Below are 24,599 nucleotides of genomic sequence, written 5' to 3' on the forward strand. Positions count from 1 at the left end.
CCAGGAGATGGGCCGGGGTGGCCTCCACGGGGGGAGTGCCGGCTCTACCAGGGAAGAGTGGGGGCCCCGCCAGCTCTGAGGGCTCAGGGGTCTGCAGAGCCCCTTCCTCAGGGCTTCCACCCGGATGTCCCCACCAGGTTCAGGGTCTCGGGTTTACTCGGCCGGGGCCTGACCGTCACCGACCAGCGACGGCCGAGCAGTCACGGCGCGTGGAGCCGGGTGCTCCTATCATTCTCAGCCGCTGCTCAGCCCTCAGTTCTTCCCCCGAAGGAGACGGGATCTCTTTTTAGGACAAAGAGACCCCTGGCTCTCACCCTGAGCCCTTAACCGTTGGCTGACTGCCTCGGTCTCCCGTTACCCCCGCAGGGCCGTCGGTGCAACTCAGCACTAGCCAGGTAGCCTTCCGACCCCTTCAGACTCCTGAGTCATCACACCTGCGAGGTGCTCCTTGTAACAGGACATTTTCCCAGGTCACGCCTGGTGGAATCTGGCAATTGGGCCTCCACCTTGTGCCAAGGACTCCCTGCCCCCCACACACCAACCGGGACGGGGTCACCAGTGGTGGGAGAGGCAGCACCAATGCCCCCTGCACTCCTGTGTCCGCTGGGGCCCTCCGAGAAGGAGGCACCAAGGCAGGCGGGATGTGACTAGAGATTTCCTGGGGCAATGGCTGCGAAGGATCCAGGGGAGGAGGCTGAGGATGATGGCGGAGCCCTCAGACCAGAGGTGAGACCCCTGGGAGGACACGGGGAGGGCGCTGGGGAAGGCGAGTGGCCGCCCACAGAGCAGCTCCTAGACTGTCCTGGCCATGTTGACAGGGACACCTGGAGCCAGCTTAGCCCCTTAAAGGATTTGGGTCTTGTAGGAATGGGCCTGTGTTCATAGCCCTGGGAGCAGCCCCCATGGGAAGTGTGGCCCCAGAGGGCACAGGTGGACCCAGCAGGGCGGCACCATGCGGGGCCCTAGGCAGCAGCACTCCAGGGCAGGGAGCCTGGGCTCGTGTTCCTGGCCGCCACGCAGCTGCCACACTCAACACACTTGCACACAGACACACAGCACACACACTGCACATCCACCCACACACTCACACACAGATACACACACTCACACAGCCACACCCCCACCTCAGTGCCCCCTGGCTCCGGCGCCCATCCACACGGGAAAGGCCCCTGGGGAGGAGACAGTGACTGGTGCTGCCAAGGGACGGGTGGGCAGTGGGAGGTGGAGTGGGCACTGATGGGGGTCCAGCCGGAGGGGCTCCGGGAGGGGCAGCAGGTGGAAGGCAGCGTGCCGGAGCCAAGGCGTAACTTGCAAGCCCTTCAGATGGCAGAGCAGGGGCGGCCTGTCTCGAGGCTGCAGGGACTGCGTGTCCCTCCCCTTCTGCTTCAAGTCACTACTGCTGGGCTCACTGAGGACACAAAGACCCCTGGCCTCGGCCACCGTACTATCCCAACAGGAGATGGGACCCAGCTGCACCAGAATCAGGGCACAGACAGAAAGAGGTGGTCAGGAAGACCAGCGGGGCTGCACGCAGTGGGGCTGCACGCCGTGGGGAAGTCCTCCTGGGCACACACAGGTGACCAAGAAGCTCTGGGGTCTCTCTCCTCCTGGGTGGAGGGGCTAAGCCAGAGATTTGCAAAGCTGCTCATCTGAGGCTGGAGCCACATCTCCTGCTGCCTGGGCCCCCTTCAAGGATGGCGGTGGCAGGCCTATCCCAGAGCCCAGGGACCTCAGCCCCAGTCCCGCCTGCACCCTCCCTCGAGGAAGAGCACTGGTCTGGGGGGCTGCCGCTCCAGGGCGGGTGGGGGAGTGGCGATCCCCCCCACAGCCCTGACAGGGACCCTGCTCACCCTCTCCCAGCCTCGGCTCAGGTAAGGCCATCACAGTGGCCCCAGGGCCCAGCCCCAAGAGCACCTGTGGGGTTCTTGCAAGGAAACCGGGGCCCAGCCAGCACCACTAGGCCCTCGCTCCCCACCCAGAGCGCCTGAGGCTCCCGCTGTCCTGGCTGCCCTTGCCCCTCCCCGGCCGGCCTCTCACCCCTGAGGGGCGGGGACCCCACAGCGGGACACCCGTTGTGATCAGTGGGTCACAGAGCTGCGTGTCCCTGCATGAGGAAGAAGACCCCAACCCGCTGGTCCTGAGCAAGGGGGACATGGGGAGGGGACGCCGGGCGGGAGGACCCTGCGGCCTCCCAGGGCTGCTCCTCCAAGGGGCGAGTGAGTGGGGAGTCCGAGGCGCCCCAGGCCCGGGAGTAGACGCCGCAGGTCGCGGGGAAATGGGCGGGGTCGGGCAGCAGGCAGGGAGGTGGGCAGGCGTCCAGTCGGAGCAGCAGTCCGAGGGCGGGGAGGGGTCCTGTCTTCCAGGGGCCGCTCTCCCGCCCCGTCCCCCGACTCCCCGCACCCCTGCCCCCTCCGGTCCCCTCCCGGCCGCTCGGGTCCCCTGTCGGCCCCGCCCCGCCGCCATGCGCGGGGCCGCAGCGCCGCCCGGTGGCCTCTGTGGGCGCGGCGCGGGGCGGGGCGGGGCGGGGCGGGGTCTAGCAGCGGCCCCTCCCCCTGCCCACTCGGCGCCGTCTCGCACCGACGGGACCCGAAGCCTCTGCGCTCGGGAAGAGTCCGGCGAGGGGGCCCGACGCGCGGTCAGGTAAGGCCCTGGGCAGCGCGGTCCGCCTCGGCGCCGGGACGCGGGGACTTGGCGTTCGCCGGGGGACGCGCCCGCCGCGGTGCCCGCACTTGCACCGCCGGCCTCGCTCGGAGCCCCCGGGTCCGCGCCTGGGGCGCCTCGCGCGGGGGCCCGCCCGTCTGTCCCCGCCTCTCCTGAGGCCGAGCTGGGCTCCCGGTTCCCGGCGCGGTGCTGAGGCCACGGCGCCTGCCGTCCCTGCCCGGGTCCCCCATCTGCAGCCAGACCCTTGGCCGCTCCTGGGAGGCTTGGTTCTGTCTCGGGCCCGGGGACATCTCCGGAGGTTGAGGAGCCCAGCTCACTCCCACGGGAGGACCCCCCCCCCGGAACTGAGCACAGGGCCTCCAGGGGTGCTGGTCCCCCTCCTCGGCTCGGCTGAGAGGGAGCGGAGGTCCCTCCTCCCCCTGGAAGGACTGGCCCCTGGAATGAGCTCTGAGGGGCCAGCTTCCCGGCACTCGGGCCGCAGGCGAGGAGGGGGTCTCTGCTACCCGGAAGCGTGGGTGAGCAGGGAGGGGGAGAGCACAGGTCACACCCCACCCTACCCAGGAGTCAGCAGGAGCCCAGCCTGCCCCCATTCCTCTGAGGCTGGAGGGGCGCACCGGCATCCGCCCGACAAAGTCTGCTAAGGGAGACTAAGGGGGCGCTGAGTGGGACACAGGGAGGGAGGTGGGAGCCCAGGCGGACTGTGCCAGGGCGACTCCCCTGCTGGTCGGGCCCCACACCCACCCAGGGCTCCTCACGGGCCCAGCAGAGCCCGGGACAGGGCCCAGCACCCACTGTGGGGGTGGGGAGGTCAGCCGCTGAGAGTATCAGCTGATGCTGGTAACAACCAAAAACGGCAGGGCGCAGGGCGGCGCCCTGGGGTGCCTGCCATCCTGCCCGGGGCCCCGGAGAATGGTCCCCTGAACCCAGGGAGAAAGCTGATGGCCCCCACACCCCCAGGCCACCCAGCTGTCCCCAAGGGAAGGATCTGCACTTGTAGAGGGACACCCAAAAAGAAGGAGGCTTGAGGTACACAGATTTCCCTGGGTTTTGTTTCCCGTAAAGGAGTTCTGGCTTGGAGGCCATCTTACGTTGGGGCCTATTTCCTGTCTGCCTCACCGGGGCCAGGAGGCTGGAGGGGCACTGGGGGCTTCCAGGAGGGAGGGAAGTGGTCTGCCGTCCTTCTGTCACTCTGAGGCAGGAGAGCTGGGCGGGGGAGAGGGCCTGGGCCCCCGGGGCATAGGTGACTGGAGGGGCTGGATGCAAGGGGCGCAGATGTGTCCCCTTGGCAGGACGTGGCTCTCAGTGGGCCACTGGGCCACTCTGGCCCCTGGGAAGCTGCCACCCTGGGCTGATGAAAGTGACCTGGGAGGCCTGTGAAGACCGCGGCAGGTTGGGGGCAGTTGTTGGGCATGTCCACAGTGGAAACTACAGGGAAGGCAACATCCAGGTGAAAGCCAGGCTCCAGCCGCTGGGTCACCTGGTCGGGTGGAGCGCGGCCCTGCACCGGGCAGGGCACATCCACGCCCAGCAGACTCTGCATCGCCAGCCAGCACAGGCAGCTCTGTTGTGCAGCGGGCCCGCCTGAGGTCCCTCAGGTGTGAGATGAGCTCCCTGAGATGGGCCGGTGCCTGGGAGAGGAGCAGGACCCAGGGGTCTTCCCGGGGCCTCAGCAGGGGGTGTGGGCCAAGGCCAGCCTCCTCTCTGGCGCTGCTTTTTCATCTGTAGAACAAGGTCTCCAGGTTCACAGGGTATAGGGAGACCGTGTTTGTGGCCACAAGTGCTTTACAATGCTGGGAAACCTAGCTCTTGTGATTATTTTAAGAAAAACTCAAATAGTTTGATTCTTTTCCTTTAAACACGGCCCCGTGTTCCCGTGGGTCTCTCCTTCCTGTGGCTCCTTTCAAACATTTGTGCAAAGCCGGGGGACCCTGGTGTGGGGCACACCTGCAAAGAAGCAGGGCTCGTGGGGTGCTGCTTCCTGAACAGGACCTGGGGGGCCAGCCCCCGCCCTGAAGCATGTGCTGGGATTGGGCCAAATCGGAAAGCGACACCCTGCAAAGACCGGGTGCAGATCCGCCCCAGAGATCTGAACAGGCCGGCAGCCCCACGCCCCGCCAGCGGGTAGCCTCCGGGGGCCCAGTGTAGACCCTGTGACGGGCAGACGGAGGGTGGGCAGCCCAGCTGTGGGGGGCTGCTCCTTGGAGAGCAGAGTCTGGGTCACAAGTTCTGAAAAGCGTCAAGGCTTCCAAACCTGTTGTCAGAGCCACCAGAGGAGTGGAGACGGGCCCTGGTGCTCTGGCTGTGGACAGTGTCTGGTTTTCTGTCCTATTTGCCAGTTTCATAGATGAGGGATGGTGCCTTGTTGGTTTGTCTCCATGTCCTTGGTTTTTGTGCAGCTCGATCACTGACCATTTGTACTGCTGTTACTTTCCTGGTTATGATTTCCCCATCTTCCTAATGGGTGCTCATTTTTTACTACTTTGTAAGAGATTTTTTCCCCTAATTTTTTAAAATTGTGGTTAAATACACATAACATAAAATCTACCATCTGAACCATTTAAAATGTATAGTTCAGTGCTATTAAGTACCTTCATATTGTGATACCATCACCACCATCCATTTCCAGAACACTTTTCATCTTGTAAAACTGAAACTCTGTCCCATTAAACACTAACTCCCCAATCCCCCCTCCCCCAGCCCCTGGCAACCACCATTCTACTTTCTGTCGCTATGATTTCTGAGATATTCTAAGTACCTCATATAAGTGAATCATACAGTATTTGTCTTTCTGTGTGTGGCTTATTTCACTCAGTATAATGTCCTCAAGTTTCATCCATGTCATAGCATGTGTCAGAATTTCCTTCCTTTTCAAGGCTGAATAATATTCCATTGTATGGGTGGACCACATTATGCTTATCCATTCATCCATCGATGGACACCTGGGTTGCTTCCACATTTTAGTTATTCTGAGTAATACTGCTATGAACATTGATGTACAAATATCTCTTTGAGACCCAACTTTCAATTCCTTTGAGTATGTATAGCCCCAGAAGTAGAACTGGTAGATCATATGGTAATTCTATTTTTATTCTTTGAGGAGCCACCATACTATTTTCCATACAGCTCTACATTTGTACATTCCCACCAACAATTCCAATTTCCCCTTATCTCTCCAACATTTCTTGTTTTTTGATACTGTCCATCCTAATGAGTGTAAGGTGATATCTCATCGTAATTTTGATTTGCATTTCCCAAATGATTAGTGATGTTGAGCATTTTTTCATGTGCTTATTGGCCATTGGTATAACTTCTTTAGGGAAATGTCTATTCAAGCCCTTTGCCCATTTCTGAATTGGGTTGCTGGGGTTTTGGTTGTTGAGTTTCAGTTCTCTATATATTCTGGATATTAATCCCTTATCAGATATATGATTTGCAAGTATTTTCTCCAATTATGTAGGCTGCCTTTTGACTCTCTGGATAGTGTCTCTTTTGTATTGTTCTGCATTTATTATTAAAACCAACAGTCAAGGGTAAATGACAGACTGACTGCCCGTCTTTGTTCACTTTGGACATTAAAGACTGGAATAGGAACACAGTATCACTTTTCCACGGCAGAGGTTACCCCTGGCCTCTGACCCCCAGCAGCAGGTAGAGTCAGACTTCACGGCAGTGACAGTCACCATCATGGGAGACACCCTCCCTTTTCTTTGGAATCTTCTGTAGTGGAGAGGAGCACCCAGAGTTGGGCTGAAGACATCTGAAGACAGGGAGAAGAGCCGAAATAATCAGACCTCAGAGGGTACTTACGTGCTAAGAGGTATGTATGGACATTTTTTTTTTAATAAATTTATTTATTTATTTTTGGCTGTGCCGGGTCTTCGTTGCTGCGCACGAGCTTTCTTTAGTTGCGGTGAGCAGGGGCTACTCTTCGTTATGGTGTGCGGGCTTCTCATTGTTGTGGCTTCTCTTGTTGTGGAGCACGGGCTCTAGGTGCATGGGCTTCAGTAGTTGTGGCACATGGGCTCAGTAGTTGTGGCTTGCGGGCTCTAGAACTCAGGCTCAGTAGTTGTGGCGCACGGGCTAGTTGCTCCGCGGCATGTGGGATCTCCTGGACCAGGGCTCGAACCCATGTCCCCTGCATTGGCAGGCGGATTCTTAACCACTGTGCCACCGGGGAAGCCCTGTATGGACATTTTATAGTGCCAAAACAGGCGTGCTGTGGGGACCATCAAGTTAAAACTTTAAACTTTATTCCTATCAGAGACAAGTCAGACTAAGAGGCTACTGCTTAGGGGTAACTAGAGAAAACTGGTGTCACCCTGATGAAAAACAGTAGCGATTACAGTGATTCCAGGACTTCAAAGCTCCACAAACATGATGTGTTTTCTTTTGCTGTTTAGCTTTCTTCTCTTTCTTTTCTCTTTATTCTTCATTCTCTCTTTCTCCGGTCTCCATTAGGTTCTACCCCCACTCACTGCAGGTATCTAAAAGCTCACTTCTTTCTCCTCTTCATCTCTCTTGCTACTTTGAGGAGCGGCTATTACAACACGTCATAGTAGAGCAACATTCAAAATGCTCCTCTATCATAGTTCTGAGTCTGGAAACTGGTGGTTTGGTGAATTGGGTCAGCTCATTTTGAAAAAGGCAAGCAAGTTGTAAAAAGGGGGTTGGGAGCCTTGAGGCCAGACACTATGAACTCCCCAAGTCCACCAGCCAACCTAACAGACTGGCCAGGCGTGGAACACGTGTGTGCCTGTGTGATGCCACGTCGTCCTTTGTCTTCTCGTGGGACCTGACAACGTCATCACAGAGAAACTAACACCGTGGAAAGGTTTCTTTCAAACGTACAATGACCTTGCGTTGTTTCTATTCCTGAGTGGTGTCTGCGTCAGTGTTAGGACTGACAGACTGACTGAATTCTTACTGCTGTCACCCTAACTTTTTAAGCCTATTTAAAGGTTTACTGTTTCTCTGAGTCCACATTTGCTGTTGATAACAGCAGCAGAAGCAAGAGTCCCGCTCTGGATTTAAAAGCACCAGTTGCCATCTTTCACAAGTGTAACACTCACAGAACTCATTATTGCCCCCCAGAAAACCCACCTCCATAGTAGCAAGAATTTCTTCTCCAGGTTCAGTATCTCTTAGAGCCTTCGCACTTGCTGTGTCTTGGCCAACTGGCAGAAACTCACACTTAGGTCTGCAGCCATGGTTGTAAATGCAGCAGGACCAAGGCAAGCTGAGCACAGTTTTTCCTTCTGGAATACACAACACTGAAGTCGTTTCTCTGGGTCCAAGTAGGATGTTCTCCTCAATTTCTGAAAGCTCAGCAACACAACACCACCAGTAATTCTATTTGTCATTTCATTTCCACTCTTTGGTTGCAATTATTTGGCTCTCTTTTGTTCTAATGAGTATCTATTACAAGGCATTATTTTCAAATCCACTGTCAGTTGCAAACATTCGCAAGTAAATAAATACGTGTTCCTTGAATAAATTCTCCTGCATCATTTTTTTTAATAAATTTATTTTATTTGTTTATTTATGGCTGCGTTGGGTCTTCGTTTCTGCGCGCGGGCTTTCTCTAGTTGCGGCGAGCGGGAGCTACTCTTTGTTGCAGTGTGCGGGCTTCTCATTGCGGTGGCTTCTCTTGCTGTGGAGCACGGGCTCTAGGCGCGCGGGCTTCAGTAGTTGTGGCACGTGGGTTTCAGTAGTTGTGGCGCGTGGGCTCAGTAGTTGTGGCTCACGGGCTCTAGAGCGCAGGCTTAGTAGTTGTGGTGCATGGGCTTAGTTGCTCCTCCTGCATCATTTTTGTTGCAAAGTCAGACATTTGACGGCTTTCTCCAAGTGCTCATCTTTCTTAAAATGTTCAATCACTTCCTTTAGTTCTTCTTGCCTTCCTGTAACAGACCGAAAGCTAGTATTCATTTTGTGTGTTTGAAAACCGAAATAGGGATCAAGAACCAAACTGGTTGCTAGGTCATCATTTTCAGAGTTCCTTGGTGGACATTCCAGAAGATGGTACATATCGACTCTGCCCTTCGCATCCTGAATTACAATAACCTCGCCTCTTGTGCTACCCTGGGGTCCCAAAGGCAGCAGCTGGTCTGGGGACTCCGTGTCCTGGGTCCCAAAGCCTCGTGTTCTGAGGCTTCGCTGCTGCCTCTGGTGTCAGGCTGCCCTCCTCTCACAGCCCCAGAGCCTCACTGCCCTCCCCAAAAATGCATCTCCACCCCAGTAACCGCTCAGACCCTGCCCACGACTGGTGGAAGGACACGAAAAGGAGTGCCCTGGACCAGGCTGAATAGGTTCTTTTGATGCACAAATTTTAAAATTTTCACGGAATCCAGTATGCCTATTTTTTCTTTAGTTGCTTGTGCTTTTGTTGTCATATTCAAGAAAGCATTGCCAAATCCAGTATTGTGAAGAGTTTTTCCTTCTGTTTTCTTCTAGAAGTTTTATAAATTTAGGTCTTACACTTAAATCATGGATCTGCTTTGAGTTAATTTTTGTGTATGGTGTTAGGTAAGGTCCAACTTCGTTCTTTAGAATGTGGATATCCAGTTTTCTGGCACCATTTGTTGAAAAAGACTGTCTTTTCCCCCACTGAATGTCATGACACCCTTGTTGAAAATCGTTTGATTACATATGTGAGGGTTATTTTGGACTCTATTCTATTACATTGTCTATATGTCCCTTTATCCCAGTACCATACTGTTTTGATTAGTGTAGCTTTGTAGTAAATTTTGAACTCAGGAAGTTGTTCCTCAGTTTGTTCTTCACTTTTAGATGTTTTATGCTATTCAGGGTCTCTTGATATTCTTTGCGAATTTTAGAGTGGTTTCTTCCATTTCTGCAAAAGTCATTATTGAGATTTCAATGGAGATTGCATTAAATCTGTGAATCACTTGGGGTAGTATTGACATCTTAATATTAAGTCTTCCAATCTATAAACACAGAATATCTTTCCATTTATTTATATCTTCTTTAATTTCTCTCAGAAATGTTTTATATTTTTCAGTGAGTCTTTCACTTCTTTGGTAAAAATAATTCCTAAGTATTTTATTCTTTTGATGCTAATGTAAATGGAATTGTTTTCTTATTTTCCTTTTTGTGTTATTCATTGTTAGTGTATAGAAATGCAACTGATTTTTGTGTGTTGACTTTGTTTCCTGCTACTTAGCTGAATTCATTTATTGTAACAGTTTCTTTTTGTGGACTCTTCAGGATTTCCTACCTATACAATCATATCATCTGTGAACAGAGATAATTTTACTTCTTCCTATACAGTTTGAATGCCTTTTATTTCTCTTTCTTGCCTAATTGCTCTGACTAGGACTTCCAATACTATGTTGAATAGAAATGGTGAAAGTGGGCATCTTTGCTTTGTTCCTGACCTTAGAGGAAAAGCTTATAGTCTCTCACAATTGAGTATGATGTTAGTTGTGGGATTATTATAAATGGCTTTTATTATACTGAGGTAGTTTCCATCTATTCCTAGTTTGTTGAATTCTTTAATCATGAAAGGATATTGAATTTTATCAAAAGATTTTTCTGCATCAATTGAGATGATCATGTGCGTTTTTCTTTCATTCTGTTAATGTGGTGTGTTACATTAATTGATTTTCATATGTTGAATCATCTTTGCATTCCAGGAATAAATCCCACTTGGTCATGATGTTTAATCCTTTTTCTATCCTGTTGAATTCTGTTTGCTAATATTTTGTTGATGATTTTTGTATCCATGTTGATAAGGGATATTGGTCTGTAGTTTTCTTTTCTTGTAGTGTCTTTGTCTGGCTTTGGTATCAGGGTAATGCTGACTTCATAGAATGAGTTTGGGGGTATTCCCTCCTCTTCAATTTTTTTGAAAAGTTTGACAAGTACTGATGTTAGTTCTACTTTAAATGCTTCCTAGAATTCATCTGTAAAGCTGTCATGTCCAGGCCTTTTCTTTGTCAGATTTTCAATTACTGATTCAAACTCCTTACTAATTACAGGTCTATTCAGAATTTCTATTTCTTCATGGTTTTGTCTTTGTAGGTTTTGTGTTTCTAGGAATTTGTCCATTTCATCTAGGTTATCTAATTTGTTGACATACAACTGATTATAGTATTCTCTTATAATTCTTTTTATTTCTGTAGAATCAGTAGTAATTTCCCACTTTCATTGCTGATGTTAGTAATTTGAGTATTCTCTTTTTTTCTTAGTCCATCTAGCTAAAGATTTGTCAGCGTTGTTGATCTTTTTGAAGAACTGACTTTTGGTTTCATTGATTTTTCTCTATTGTTTTTCTATTATTTCATTTATCTCTGCTCTAGTATTTATTATTTCATTCCTTCTGCTAGCTGTTAATTTGTTCTTTTTCTAGTTCCTTAAGTTGTAAAGGTAAAATTAGGTTGTTAATTTGAGATCCTTCTTGTTGTTTTATGTTAACATTTGTAGCTATAAATTTTCTTCTTCATACTGCTTTTACTGTGTTTCATATGTTTGGTATGTCTTGTTTTCATTTTTATCAGTCTCTGATTTCCCTTGTGATTCTTCTTTGACCTATTCTATTGGTTTTTTAAGGGTGAGTTGTTTAATTCCCACAATTTTGTGAATTTTTCAGTTTTCCTTCTGTTATTGACTTCTAAAGTCATCCCATTGTGATTAGAGAAGATACTTTTTATGTTATTTTCTTTTTCAATTTATTGAGGCTTCCACTGTTGTTACACTTCTCCTCATCATTGCAAGCCTTGCCCTCTCTGATTGAATTGACTTCCAGGAGATTTAAAGGGCTGGCACCTTTTTTCCTCCATTCATTTTTCTCTTTTTCTCCTTTTGAGAGCCAGACATTGAAGATTATGACATTCAAAAGCAACTACATATACAGGGGAAATTAAACAGGAACTGCACATGCCTGGGGGAAAGTGCAGGCTCAGGAAGGAAATGAAAAGACCTTACCTTTACTCCTCAGGCTGAACCTTGGCATGGAGACAGCCTACAATAATCAAAACAAAAAATAAAAATGAAAACAAACAAACAATCAAAAACAGCAAACCCTAGGGAAGGAGAAGAATCTGATTTCCAGAGTTACCATTTTAGATTCAAATGTCCAGTTTTTAACAAAAAATCAAAAGGCAAACAAAGGAACAGGAAAGTATGGCCCACTCAAAGGAAAAAATATAAACTAACCAAAACTGTCCCTGAAAAAGACCTGATGGTGGATCTACTAGACAAAGACTTTAACACAACCATCTTAAAGATGCTCAAGGAACTAAAGGAAGATGTGGAGAAAGTCAAGAAAATAATGTATGAACAAAATAGAAATATCAATAAATAGAAAACCTAGGTAGAATCCAAAACGATATAATAGAGCTGAAGAGTACAATGACTTTTAGTTATTTATTAGAGGGATGCAAAGGCCAATTTGAGAAGACAGAAGAAAGCATTAGTGATGTTGAAGATAAGACAATGGAAATTATGAGTCTGAGGAGCAGAAAGAAAAAAGATTAAAGAAAAATGAACAGAACCTAAAGGACATCCATACTTGTTTTGGGAGTCCCAGAAGGAGATGAGAGAGAAAGGGGCAGAGGAAATATGTGAAGAAACTTCCCAAGTTTGATGAATGACATGAATATAAACATCCAAGACAAGTAGGATGAACTTAAAGAGACTCCCAGTGATACACATTATAACCAAACTGTCAAAAGACAAAAAGAAAGAGAGAATTTTGAAATCAGCAAGAGAGAAGTGACTCATCATATCCAAGGGATTCTCAGTAGGATTACCAGATTTCTCATCAGAAACTTTGGAGACAAGAGGCAGTGGGTTGATATATTCAAAATGCTAAAAGGAAAAAAAAAACTATTGCCTGAAAATTCTATATCCAGCCTAATTGTCCCCCAGAAGTGAGGGCAACCTTAAAACATTCCCGGATAAACAAAAGCTGAAAGAGTCCATTACTGCTAGACCTGCCCTGTAAGAAATGCTCAAGAGGGTCCTGAAGGTGAAATGAAAGGACACTAGACAATAACTGGAAGTCATATGAAGATATGAAGCTCTCAGTAAAGGTAAATACATGAGCAATTATAAAGCTATTATTATTATAACAATAATTAATGTAACAATGGCATGTAACTCGCTTTTTTTCTACATGATTTGAAAGACTAATACATTTTTTTAAATTATTAATCTAATATATACCCAAGAGTGGAATTGCTAGGTCATATGGTAGTTGTACTTTTAGTTTTTTGAGAAACCTCCATATTGTTTTCCACAGTGGATGTACCAACTTACATTCCCATCAACAGTGCATGAGGGTTCCCTTTTCTTCACATCCTCACCAACATTTGTTATTTGTGTTCTTTTTGATGATAGCCATTCTGACAGGTGTGAGGTGATATCTCACTGTGGATTTGATTTGCAATTCCCTGATGATTAGCAATGTTGAGCATCTTTTCCTGTGCCTGTTGGCCATTTCCTCTTTGGAAAAATGTCTGTTCAGTTCTTCTGCCCATTTCTTTTTATAATTGCTTCACAATACCGTGTTAGTTTCTGTTGCACAACAAAGTGAATCAGCCATATGCATACACATGTCCCCATACCCCCTCCCTCTTGAGCCTCCCTCCCATCCTCCCTATCCCACCCCTCTGGGTCATCACGAAGCACCAAGCCGATCTCCCTGTGCTATGCTGCTGCTTCCCACCAGCCAATGATTTTACATTCGGTAATGCGTATATGCTGATGCTACTCTCACTTCACCCCAGCTTCACCTTCCCACCCCATGTCCTCAAGTCCATTCTCTATACCTACCTCTTTATTCCTGCCCTGCAACTATGTTCATCAGTACCTTTTTTTTTTTTTTTTAGATTCCATGTATCTGCGTTAGCAAACAGTATTTGTTTTTCTCTTTCTGATTTACTTCACTCTGCATGACAGACTCTAGGTCCATCCACCTCACTACAAATAACTCAATTTCGTTTCTTTTTATGGCTGAGTAATATTCCATTGTATATATGTGCCACATCTTCTTTATCCATTCATCTCTGTTGATGGACATTTAGGTTGGTTCCATGTCCTGGCTATTGTAAATAGTGCTGCAATGAACATTGCGGTGCATGTCTCTTTTTGAATTATGGTTTTCTCAGGATATATGCCCAGTAGTGGGATTGCTGGGTCATATGGTAGTTCTATTCTACTTTTTAAAGGAACCTCCATACTGTTTTCCATAGTGGTTGTATCAATTTACGTTCCCACCAACAGTGTAGGAGGGTTCCCTTTTCACCACACCCTTTCCAGCATTTATGTTTCTAGCTTTTTGATAATGGCCATTCTGACTGGTGTGAGGTGATACCTCATTGTAGTTTTGATTTGCATTTCTCTAATAATTAGTGATGTTGAGCATCATTTCATGTGCCTCTTGGCCATCTGTATGTCTTCCTTGGTGAAATCTGCCCACTTTTTAATTGGGTTGTTTGTGTTTTTGATGTTGAGTTGTATAAGCTGTTTATATATGTTGGATATTAACACCTTATTGGTCATATCATTTGCAAATATTTCTTCCCATTCAGTAGGTTGTCTTTTCGTTTTGTTGATGGTTTCCTTCGCTGTGCAAAAGCTTTGAAGTTTAATTAGGTTCCAGTTGTTTAATTTTGGTTTTATTTCCTTTGTTTTAGGAGAGAGAGCCAAAAATATATTGTTGTGATTTATGTCAAAGAGTGTTCTGCCCATGTTTTCCTCTAGGAGTTTTATGGAATCTGGTCTTACATTTAGGTCTTTAATCCATCTTGAGTTTATTTTTGTATATAGTGCTAGAGAATGTTCTAGTTTCACTCTTTTACATTTAGCTGTCCAGTTTTCCCAGCACCACTTATTGAAGAGGCTGTCTTTTCTCTATTGTATATTCTTGCCTCCTTTGTCATAGATTAATTGACCATACGTGCATGGGTTTATGCACTGGGCTGTCTGTTCTTTTCCATTGATCTATGTGTCTGTTTTTGTGCCAGTACCATACTGTTTTGATTACTGTAGCTTTGTAGTATAGTGTGAAGTCAGGGTGTGTGATTCCTCCAGCTCTGTTCTTCTTAAAACTAGTATTATTGTAACTCCACATTTTGTTTTCTACATAATTTAAGGGACCAATGCATTAAAAATAATATTTGCTTGTGTTTTGGGACACAAAATGTGTAAAGATGTAATTTTGTGACGTCAGTAACTGAAAGGGATAGGGAGGGAGCTTTTAAAGAAGCAGATTTTTTTGTATGTTGTTGAAGTTAAACTGGCATAAATTCAAATTATATTGTTATAACTTTAGAATGTTAAATGTAATCCCGTGGTAACCATAAAGAAAGTACCAAAAGAATATGCACAAAAAGAAATGAGGAAGGGATATACATGTTTTGCAACAAAAATCAGCTGCACACAAAAGAAAACAGTAATGCAGGAAATGAGGAACAAAAAAGCTATAACTACATAGGAAACAAATAGGAAAACTACAGAAGTAAGTCTCTCCTTATCAGTAGTTACTTTAACTGTAAATTGATTAAACTGTCCAAGCAAAAGACAGAGACTGGCAGAATGGATGTTAAAAAAATGAGATCCAATTATATGCTGTCTACAAAAGATTCATTTTAGAACCAAAGACACAAACAGGTTGGAAGTGAATGGATGGAAAATGTTATTCCATGCAAACAGGAACCAAAGGAGAGCAGGGGTAGCTATACTAACACCAGATTAAAATGGACTTTAAATCAAAAAGAGTTACAAGAGGCAAAGAAGGACATTATATATTAATAAAAAGTTTAAAACAACAAAAATATATTACACTTGTAAACATTTACACAATAATGGGCCATCAAAATTTTTAAACCTTAAGAATATGAAATCTTGATCATGCATTGGGAATATGGTTGCCTGGCTCTTGGTATGTTTCCACTCTGCTCATGTTGTTTTGTTTTAATGAAGGTGATATGCGGGAGCCCAGTTATCATGAGTGTGGACTCAGAACCATGCTGCCTGGATTTGGATCTCAGCTGTTTTCTGAGCACCGAGGACAAGTTACCTGTCTCAGTCTCAGTTTCCTCATCTATGAAATGGGGATTATAATAGCACCAGTGTGCTATCCACAAGGGCTCTTGTGAGGGTTAAAAGAAAAGATGTAGCATAGTGTCTGGTGCAGAGTAATCATAAACATTTCACTGTCATTTCATCTTTTCTATTTCCTTCAAAGACTTTTTGGTCCATGTTTTACACTCAGTTACTTACTTCTCCTGGACTTTATTTGGGTGTACTGTGTGAGGTGGGATTACTTTATTTCTAATCACATCGTGACCCCTTTTCCCAGCCTTCTCTCAGTGCTCTGAAAAGCAGCCGTCTCATTTCCTCAGTTCTCATATGGTGTTATGCCACTGCTGTATGGTCTGTTGGCCATTCCAGCACCAAAACCACTAATGCTTTATTACTGTAATTGTATTCCATTATTGCACTTGATAACACAAGTTTCATCACCCTTCATTTTTTATTTTTCTCAGCTACTCTTATTTTTTCTTCCAGGTAAATCTTAGATTCATTTTGTCAACATGTAGTGGCAAAAAAAGCAAAAAGTTTTATTGGAAATTTTAATCAAAATTACATTCTATTATAGATTCAGTTAGAAATAACTGATATTCTTAAATATTGTGTCTCTCATCCAAAAACAAGGTTTGTCTGTCCACTGTGTTCCTTAGAAATTTTTGGACTTTTTTTCATAAGTCCTGCACATCTGTAGATTCTTATTAAGTTTATTCCTTGGATTTAAGTTGTTTTTCTTGCTAGTGTAAATAGTATTTTTTCCATTACATTTCCTAATTGGTTGTTGCTGATAGAAGAAAATCTGTAGATTTTTGTGTATTTTTTTTCTTACAATTGCCTCATTGAATACCCCTTTCTCTCTCCCCTAAACTTTGTTCAATTGATTTTATTGGATTTTCTAGGTAGACAGTCCCATCTTTAATAAGGACAGTTCCTATCTCTTCCTTTCCAAGACTTATATTTTGTTTCTGTTTACTGTCTTATTGCATTGGCTTCCAACACAACAGTGAATAATATAATGAGATCAACACTCTTTGTCTTTTTTATTTTTTATTTTTCGTACTCTAATGGTCATTCTTCAAGTGCAGGAGTTTTTAATCCAGAGTCAGTTCCATAGATGGACCCCCTGAATTAATGAGGACTATGATTTCTCCATATGAGTAATCTGTGCATATGTGTCAGGTGAAACTGTCCAGATTCTTAAAGGAGTCTGTGACCCACAAAGATAAGAACACCTATTTAGTTTTTGTGTAAAATTCGATACTGGCTGTTGATTTGAAATTTATATCCTTTATAATATTAATCCAACACCTAAGTTTCTTATGAAGTTTTACTTTTATAATGTTAATCCAACTCCTAAGTCTCTTATGAGGTTTTGCCTTGTTTGTTTGTTTGTTTGTTTAACCACAAATGCATGTTTTGGGGCTCTTTTAGAGCAGTTACACACATACCTCATTTTAATGCACTTCACTTTATTGCACCTTGCAGATGTTTTGGTTTTTACAGATTGAAGGTTTGTGGCAACCCTGCATCGAGCAAGTTTATCAGCGCCATTTTTCCAACCACGTTTGCTCACTTTATGTCTGTCACATTTTGGGAATTCTTGCAATATTTCAGACTTTTTCATTATTATCTTGTAATGTTGATCTGTGATCAGCAGTCTTTGATGTTACTACTACAACTCACTGAAGCCTCATATAATGGCTAGCATTTTTTTTAGCAATAAGGTATTTTTAATTAAGTTATGTACATTGTTTTTTAAGACATAACACTATTGCACACAATAGACTACAGTATAGTGTAAACATAACTTTTACATGCACTGGAAAACCAAAAAAATTCCTGCAACTCCCTTTATTGCAATGTTTGCTCTATTATGGTGGTCTGGAACTAAATCCAGAATATCTCTGAGGTATGCCTATACATGATTTTCTTTTTTATATTAATGTGACTTACATTAATATGTTTCCTAATGTTGCATCATTGTATTTTTAACTAACTTCATCTTAGTACTGGTTTAGTAGTCCTTAATATGCTACTATATTTTATTTTCTAATATCAGTTAGGATTTTTGCAACTGTATTCAAAAGTGATATTTATCTATAGAGTTCCTTTTAGGGATATCTTTTACCAAGTTTTGGTCTTAGGTTTTGCCAAGTTAACAAATGAATTGAAAAGCTTATCGTTTTATGTTCTGAAATAAGTTAAATAGAGAAGTGTTTGTTCTTGAAAATGCAAAAGAACTCACCCAAAATCTGTTTGGGCCAGAGTCTTCGGGAACGTGTTTCCTTCCCGTGTTTCCATTCCTTCCAAGTCAGAGTGCAGCCGGTTCCTCACCTCCTCTCTAGAGGTGAGGCCACTTTCCCAGAAAACGGTCTTTTCGCATTTACTAGCTCACTCAAAGCTGCACTTGGTATACTCTTAAAAACAAACAACAATAAAAACTCTCCTCATCTATCATTATTTTACTCCTTAAATTTGTATATTTCTATATTTGTGTTTACATCATTTTTATTCTTGCTTAGACTTGCTAAAATTTTTTCTATTTTATTGGCCTTTTTGAAGAACCAGCTCTTAGATGTATTTATTATTCTACTGTGGGTTTTTTTTCAACCAATTGGTTTTTTTTTTTTTACCACTTTCTCTCTTTTGCTTTCCTGAGATTTATCTCTTTAAGTTTTTTTGTCCCTGTTCTCTAACCACATGCCTAATTTGTTACACTAATTTCTTATTTTATAACATAAAGCATCTAAGGCTATGTATTTTCCCCCGATTATAGTTTTGGCCTTCTCATATTTGTTTTTATGTGTACATCGTCATTGTCACTAATTCCTATGTAGTTTTTGTGAGAGTTTTTCAATTTCAAGTGCTTTGTTTTGGGGGTTTTTTTCCTATGTCTTACTAGTGACAAATTTTGCATTGTAGCTCAAAAAATTTTATCTGTAAAATTTCCATTTTTTTAATAAATTAAAACTTTCTTTGTGGCTTACTCTAGGATTGAATTCTGTAAAATTTTTAAAAGAGTGTATGTTCCCTACTTGTAGGTTTTGAAAACATAGGTATATATGTAATATGTGCACGTGTTTTATGCACATTATCCAAATCCTTTATGTTTAGAAAATACATATTCCCGGCTTGTTACTATCAAAGTTTTATAAAACATGACATTCAGATCCTCTGTTTTTTTTAATATGATCTGTCAGTAACATAAAAAGATGAGTTAAAGTCTACTTGGTTGCAGTCTGTCAGTTTTTTCTTTGATTTTTCACAGATTGTGCTTTAAGTAATATTGTGTTATGAAATTAGGTACATGAAGATTTATAACTGGACTGCCGCAGCTTTTATCTTTTCCTGGGCCCCATCCCTCATCCTCTGTCTTAAATTCTAGTGTCTCAACAACCCTGCCCCTGTCTTTCTCTCCATTTGCATCCATCCCTCCCCACTCCATTTTCTTTGCACCATCTGTGGCTTTCTATTTAAAGTGTGACTCTTATAAACCTCATGGCGATGGGTTTCATTTTTTGACCCAATTTAGGAAAGTTTGTCTTTACAGGAGAATTTAAGCCATACACCTTTATTGTCACAACTGATCTATGTGAAATTTCTGGCTTTTAATTTTATGCTTCAGTTCTTTTCCCTTCATTTTCTATATTTTACTGTATGTCTCAAGTTTCTTTGCTTTTCATTTATTTTTATTCATTTCTCTATTGTCTGCAGAAATTCCTTGCAGAATATTTTTAGGAATGGTGTGTGGGTGGCATAGATCTGAGCCCATTTACGTCTGAGATGTTTATCCTTTTTTTTATTTTTAATGGAAGTATAGTTGATTTACGATGTGTTAATTTCTGCTGTTTGGCAAAGTTAGTTATACACATATATACATTCTTTTTTATATTCTCTTCCATTATGGTTTATCCCAGGATATTGAATATAGTTCCCTGTGTTATACAGTAGGACCTTGTTGTTTATCCATTCTATACATAATAGTTTGCATCTACTAACCCCAAACTTCCAATCTATCCCTCTCCCATCCCCCATCCCCCTTGGCAACCACTAGTCTGTTCTCTGTGTCTGCGAGTCTGTTTCTGTTTCGTAGATAAGTTCATTTGTGTCATATTTTAGATTCCGTATGTAAGTGATATCATATGGTATTTGTCTTTCTCTGACTTACTTCACTTAGTGTGATAATCTCTAGTTGCATCCATGTTGCTTCAAATGGCATTATTTTGTGGTTTTTTATGGCTAATATTCCACTGTATAAATATACCACCTCTTCTTCATCCATTCATCTGTCAGTGGACATTTAGGTTGTTTCCATGTCTTGGCTATTGTGAATAGTGCTGCTGTGAACATAGGGGTGCATGTATCTTTTTGAATTAGAGTTTTGTCTGGATATATGCCCAGGAGTGGGATTGCTGGACCATATGGTAGCTCTATTTTTAGTTTTCTGTGATGTTTATCCTTATACGTGAAAGATAAGTTGGCTGGGGAGACATCCTTGGGTCATTTTTTTTCCTGTCAAAATCCTGAATTATTGTCTCTACTTTGTCTACAACGTTGTGGAGAAAAAGTTTTATGCCTCTGTTAGTGGTCTATTGCTGTGTAATAAAGTACCCAAAACTTAGTGATTTAAAACAATAAGCATTTACTATCTTGTAACTTATTCAGGCCAGGAATTCAGGAGAGGCTTCGCTGGGTGGTTCTCACTCAGCGTCCCTCATGAGGTGCAGTCAGGATATTGGCCACAGCCTCGGTCATCTCAGTCTTGGCTGGGGTGGCGGGTCTGCCTCCAAGACGGCTCACTCGCCGCTGTCGGCTGTCGGCCTCATCACCTCCCCCGTGAGCTTCTGCAAAGGCTGCTTGAGCGTCTTCACGTTACAGCAGCTGGCTTCCCCCGTAGCAAGTCAAGAGGGGACCAGGCAGAAGGCACCCTTCCTTTTATGAGCCAGTCGTGGAAGTCACACAGCATCACTTCCACGTTGTTCTGTTGGTCATACTGGCCAGAGACAGTTCGGGGCTAAGAGGACTCTGCATGGGCAAGAGTAATCGGGGGCCACTTGGAGGCTGCCTACCGCAGGGCAAAGTGGTTTTTCCCTTCGGGTGTTTTCTGTATTTTGTTGTTGCTATTGTGTTTTTCCCCTGGGTAGATATTTTTAGAATTTTTCATTACATTTGAGAGTAAGATTTTCCACCAGTACACTTTATTATGTGGGCCTCTTTTAATTTATTACGTGTGTTTTTGTGTGTGGTGTATGATGTGTGAGTGTGTGTGATGTGTGTGTGTGTGCTGTATGTGTGCTGTGTGTGTGTGGTGTGTGGTGTCTGTGTGTGGTGTGCTGTGTGTGTGTGGTGTATGATGTGTGAGTGTGTGCGCTGTGTGTGGTGTGCTGTGTGTGTGTGGTGTGTGATGTGTGTGTGGTGTGCTGTGTGTGTGTGGTGTATGATATGTGAGTGTGTGTGATGTGTGTGTGTGTGGTGTGTGACGTGTGTGTGGTGTGCTGTGTGTGTGCTGTGTGTGTGTGGTGTGTGTGTATGGTGATGTCTGTGTGTGGTGTACTGTGTGTGTGGTGTGTGTGGTATGTGTGATGTGTGTGTGATGTCTGTGTGTGTGTGTGCTGTGTGTGTGGCGCGTGACATGTGTGCACATGGAGAACAGTGCCAAGCTGGGCAAGCCTCCCCTCAGTTCTGTCCCCTCTCACCTGTAGCACACAGGACATGGTGGGCCTTATGGTGCCCTCTCTGCGGTCTCTCCTCCATGGGGCAGCAGGGTGAGGGGTAGTGGAGGACAAAGCTGTGCCCACATCCTAGTGGTCAGCCCTGACTGGCCCCCCTGACTGAGGTCCCACAGTGGCCGTCGCCAGTGGTTGATGGCTCCCTTGGCTCTGGCTGGTGCAGCCCGACTCCCTCTTGGCTTCTGGGTGCTTCAGAGCCCCTGGCCTGCCCCTCACCCCACCTTCTTGGTCCTCACCTCAGTCGAGTGTTGCCCCCAGACCTCCCTAAACCAGACTCCTCTCGGCCAGGAGCTTCCTTCCTCTGGCCATTCCCTCAGTCTGGGCACATCCATCACCTCCTGCAGGAAGCCCTCCTGGATTTCCTGATACTCCCACGGGGCTTGCTTTAATCTCAGCAACTGTCACCACCCTTCGGGGTCATGACTGTTACCTGTAGCCTCACAGCCTCTTGAGCTAACCATGACCCCATGCGGAGGGAGGCAGGACCACGTCCTGTGCACCCCTAACTACGCCAGGAATAACCCCTCTCACCTTAAACCAAGTGCAAATTCACCTTCTCTCAAAAATGAGACGTTTCCACAGTGTTGAGGGGCATCACCAAGAAACAGCACCAAAGCGCCCCTAACGCCTCTGCTTCCCTTCAGAGCTCTCCAGGTGCCTCCTCTCGCCCCCAGCCATGCGAGGGCCCAGGTTGCCAGCAGAGCCCAAGTCCCCGGCAGGGCTGCATCTTCAGCAGGTTCACCCTCTGTTCCAGGGGCGCCAAGTGAACCAGTTTGCAGGGTCCCCACTGGAACAGCAGGGTGACAAGCCCCTTCCTCGCCTTCCCACGAAGGGTCCCCCTTCCCCTCACACCGTGTCCCCAGAGCCCAGCCAGCCCACCCACGCCGCACCTCGAGGTCCTCTCGCTGCATTTGTCCGGCAGAGGGTGCACCCGAGTGCAGAGGCCACAGCATCAGGACCACCCCAGGCTCCGCGGAGACACGCCAGGGCGCAGTGACCTCTCTGGAGAAGGGTCCCCTCCACCCTGTGCAGCTGTCCCCACGTCCCTCAACAAAGCAGGACCCGGAGGCCACCGCCTGCCGGCCCTCCAGGCCTGTCCTCGTCAGCGCCCGCGTTCCGCTCCCCAGGCCGTCCCCCTCCCCAGTCAGCATGGCGTCCGGTACCAAGGCGCACCCCGGCCCAGCCTGGGCCTTTCTCCCCCCCCGGGTGCCCCTCCTCCCAGTCGCCCCCAGCGACCCCTCTGCCCTGCTCACAGCAGGACCCCCTCTGTCCTCACTGCCAGTCACTGGCTTTTCAGTTCCCAGGACGCACCTGTCTGCCCAGCGCACCCAGGCTCTGCAGGGCAGGGAGGAGTGGCGAGCGTCCCACCCGGAGCGGAGCCCAAAGCTTGCGGTCTCTGCTCCCAGTCAATGCTTGTGGCCCATCCAGGGCAGGGGGAGAGGGGCCCCCGAGCCCAGCTGCTGGCCGGCCGCGTGTGTGCCGCCCCCACCGTCTGGGGAGGAGGGCTCGGACCGTGCTGTGCGCGCGGGGCACCGTCTGCAGCGCCGCTCTCCCCTGCTGCAGGATGTCGGGGCGCACGGGCGCTGCCAAGATGCTCCCAGGCCCCTGCTTCGCCCTCCTGCTCTGGGGGCTCCTGGGGGCCGTCCACGCTCAGCAGCAGGAGGTCATCAGCCCCAGCACCTCCGAGAGGAACAGCTGCCCAGGTACCACCGGGGTGGGTGCGGCGAGGCCTGGGCGGGGCCGGAGGGCGGGGGCGGGGCCGGCTGCGGGGGGGCCGGCTGCGGGGAGGCTGGGCGGGCAGAGCCCGGCACCAGCCCGCGCAAGGGCCCCCGGCGCCACGGTGACTCGTGTGCGTCCCCAGAGAAGGCCGACTGCCCGGTCCACGTGTACTTCGTGCTGGACACGTCGGAGAGCATCACCATGCAGTCCCCCACCGACAGCCTGCTCTACCACATGCAGCAGTTCGTGCTGCAGTTCATCAGCCAGCTGCAGGACGAGCTCTACCTGGACCAGGTGGCCCTGAGCTGGCGCTACGGCGGCCTGCACTTCTCCGACCTGGTGGAGGTGTTCAGCCCGCCCGGCAGCGACCGGGCCTCCTTCACCAAGAGCCTGCAGGGCATCAGCTCCTTCCGCCGCGGCACCTTCACGGACTGCATGCTGGCCAACATGACCCAGGAGGTCCGGCAGCACGTGGGCAAGGGGGTGGTCAACTTCGCGGTGATCATCACCGATGGCCACGTCACGGGCAGCCCGTGCGGGGGCATCAAGCTGCAGGCCGAGCGGGCCCGCGAGGAGGGCATCCGGCTCTTCGCGGTGCCGCCCAACCTGAAGCTGAACGAGCAGGGCCTGCGGGACATCGCCAACACGCCGCACGAGCTCTACCGGAACAACTACGCCACCATGCGGCCCGACTCCACCGAGATCGACCAGGACACCGTCAACCGCATCATCAAGGTCATGGTGAGTCGCTGGGCCGGGGAGGCCACCCCCACCCGCCAGCAGCAGGGACGGAGCCTGGGGCCCAGAGCCCTGGGATCCGCTCACCCGCGTGGCAGGGGGCAGTCCACCGCTCCGGGCCTCAGTTTACCCCCTCTGAGTGAGGTGGCTGAAGAGGGTGGGCCCCGGGCAGGGTCCTGTCTACTCCGATGTCCTGCATCCCCGCCCAGACTTGGAGCTGACCGTGTCTCCAGGTCCCCCCTAACCAGGGTTTCTCTCTGGGTCTTTTCCGCAGAAACATGAAGCCTACGGACAGGTGAGAGCGTTTCCATCCCTGCCGGCCCTGCCGGGAGCTGCTTGGGGCCTCTGAGCCAGCAGAGACGACCACCCGTGCCCCACTCCCTGGGGCTCCCAGGGTCTAGGACAATGAGGGGGGGGCCGGCCTGGGAGCAAGACCCCTCAGCTCCATGTGGGGCCTGAGACTCGAGTCTGGACAAAGGGCTCCTGGCCACAACCAGGCTGTTTAAACACAGAGGTCAGCGTTAGGGTCTACACAGCCAAAGGATGAGGGTCGAGGTTGAGGGTTGCCCTCTGGGCTGACGGGCTCCATCCACCTGAGGGCGGCCAGGAGGAGAGGGCAGGTGGGCAGCTGGGTGCCCAGCACAGGACCTGCAGCCTGTGCTTCCCCAGCACCAGCTCACAGCCCAGGATACTGCAAGC

The 24,599-nt window shown here is 47.6% G+C and overlaps 1 protein-coding gene and 1 pseudogene across 1 annotated transcript in view; one reads left to right on the forward strand and one right to left on the reverse strand.

Annotated features, from left to right (window-relative positions):
• Positions 1-2,535: 2,535 nt before the first annotated feature.
• Positions 2,536-24,599, forward strand: part of COL6A2 (collagen type VI alpha 2 chain) — a 36,912-nt gene continuing 14,848 nt past the window's right edge. Inside the window, 5 exon segments of the mRNA XM_036850194.1 lie at positions 2,536-2,640; positions 6,385-6,478; positions 23,007-23,146; positions 23,305-23,903; positions 24,175-24,195. Of these exon segments, the coding sequence (XP_036706089.1) occupies positions 23,008-23,146; positions 23,305-23,903; positions 24,175-24,195 (759 nt within the window). The 5' untranslated portion in view covers positions 2,536-2,640; positions 6,385-6,478; position 23,007.
• On the reverse strand, positions 6,984-8,683 carry LOC118894225 (annotated as a pseudogene).

This window comes from Balaenoptera musculus, chromosome 4, assembly GCF_009873245.2.
Source record: "Balaenoptera musculus isolate JJ_BM4_2016_0621 chromosome 4, mBalMus1.pri.v3, whole genome shotgun sequence".
Taxonomy (NCBI): Eukaryota; Metazoa; Chordata; class Mammalia; order Artiodactyla; family Balaenopteridae; genus Balaenoptera; species Balaenoptera musculus.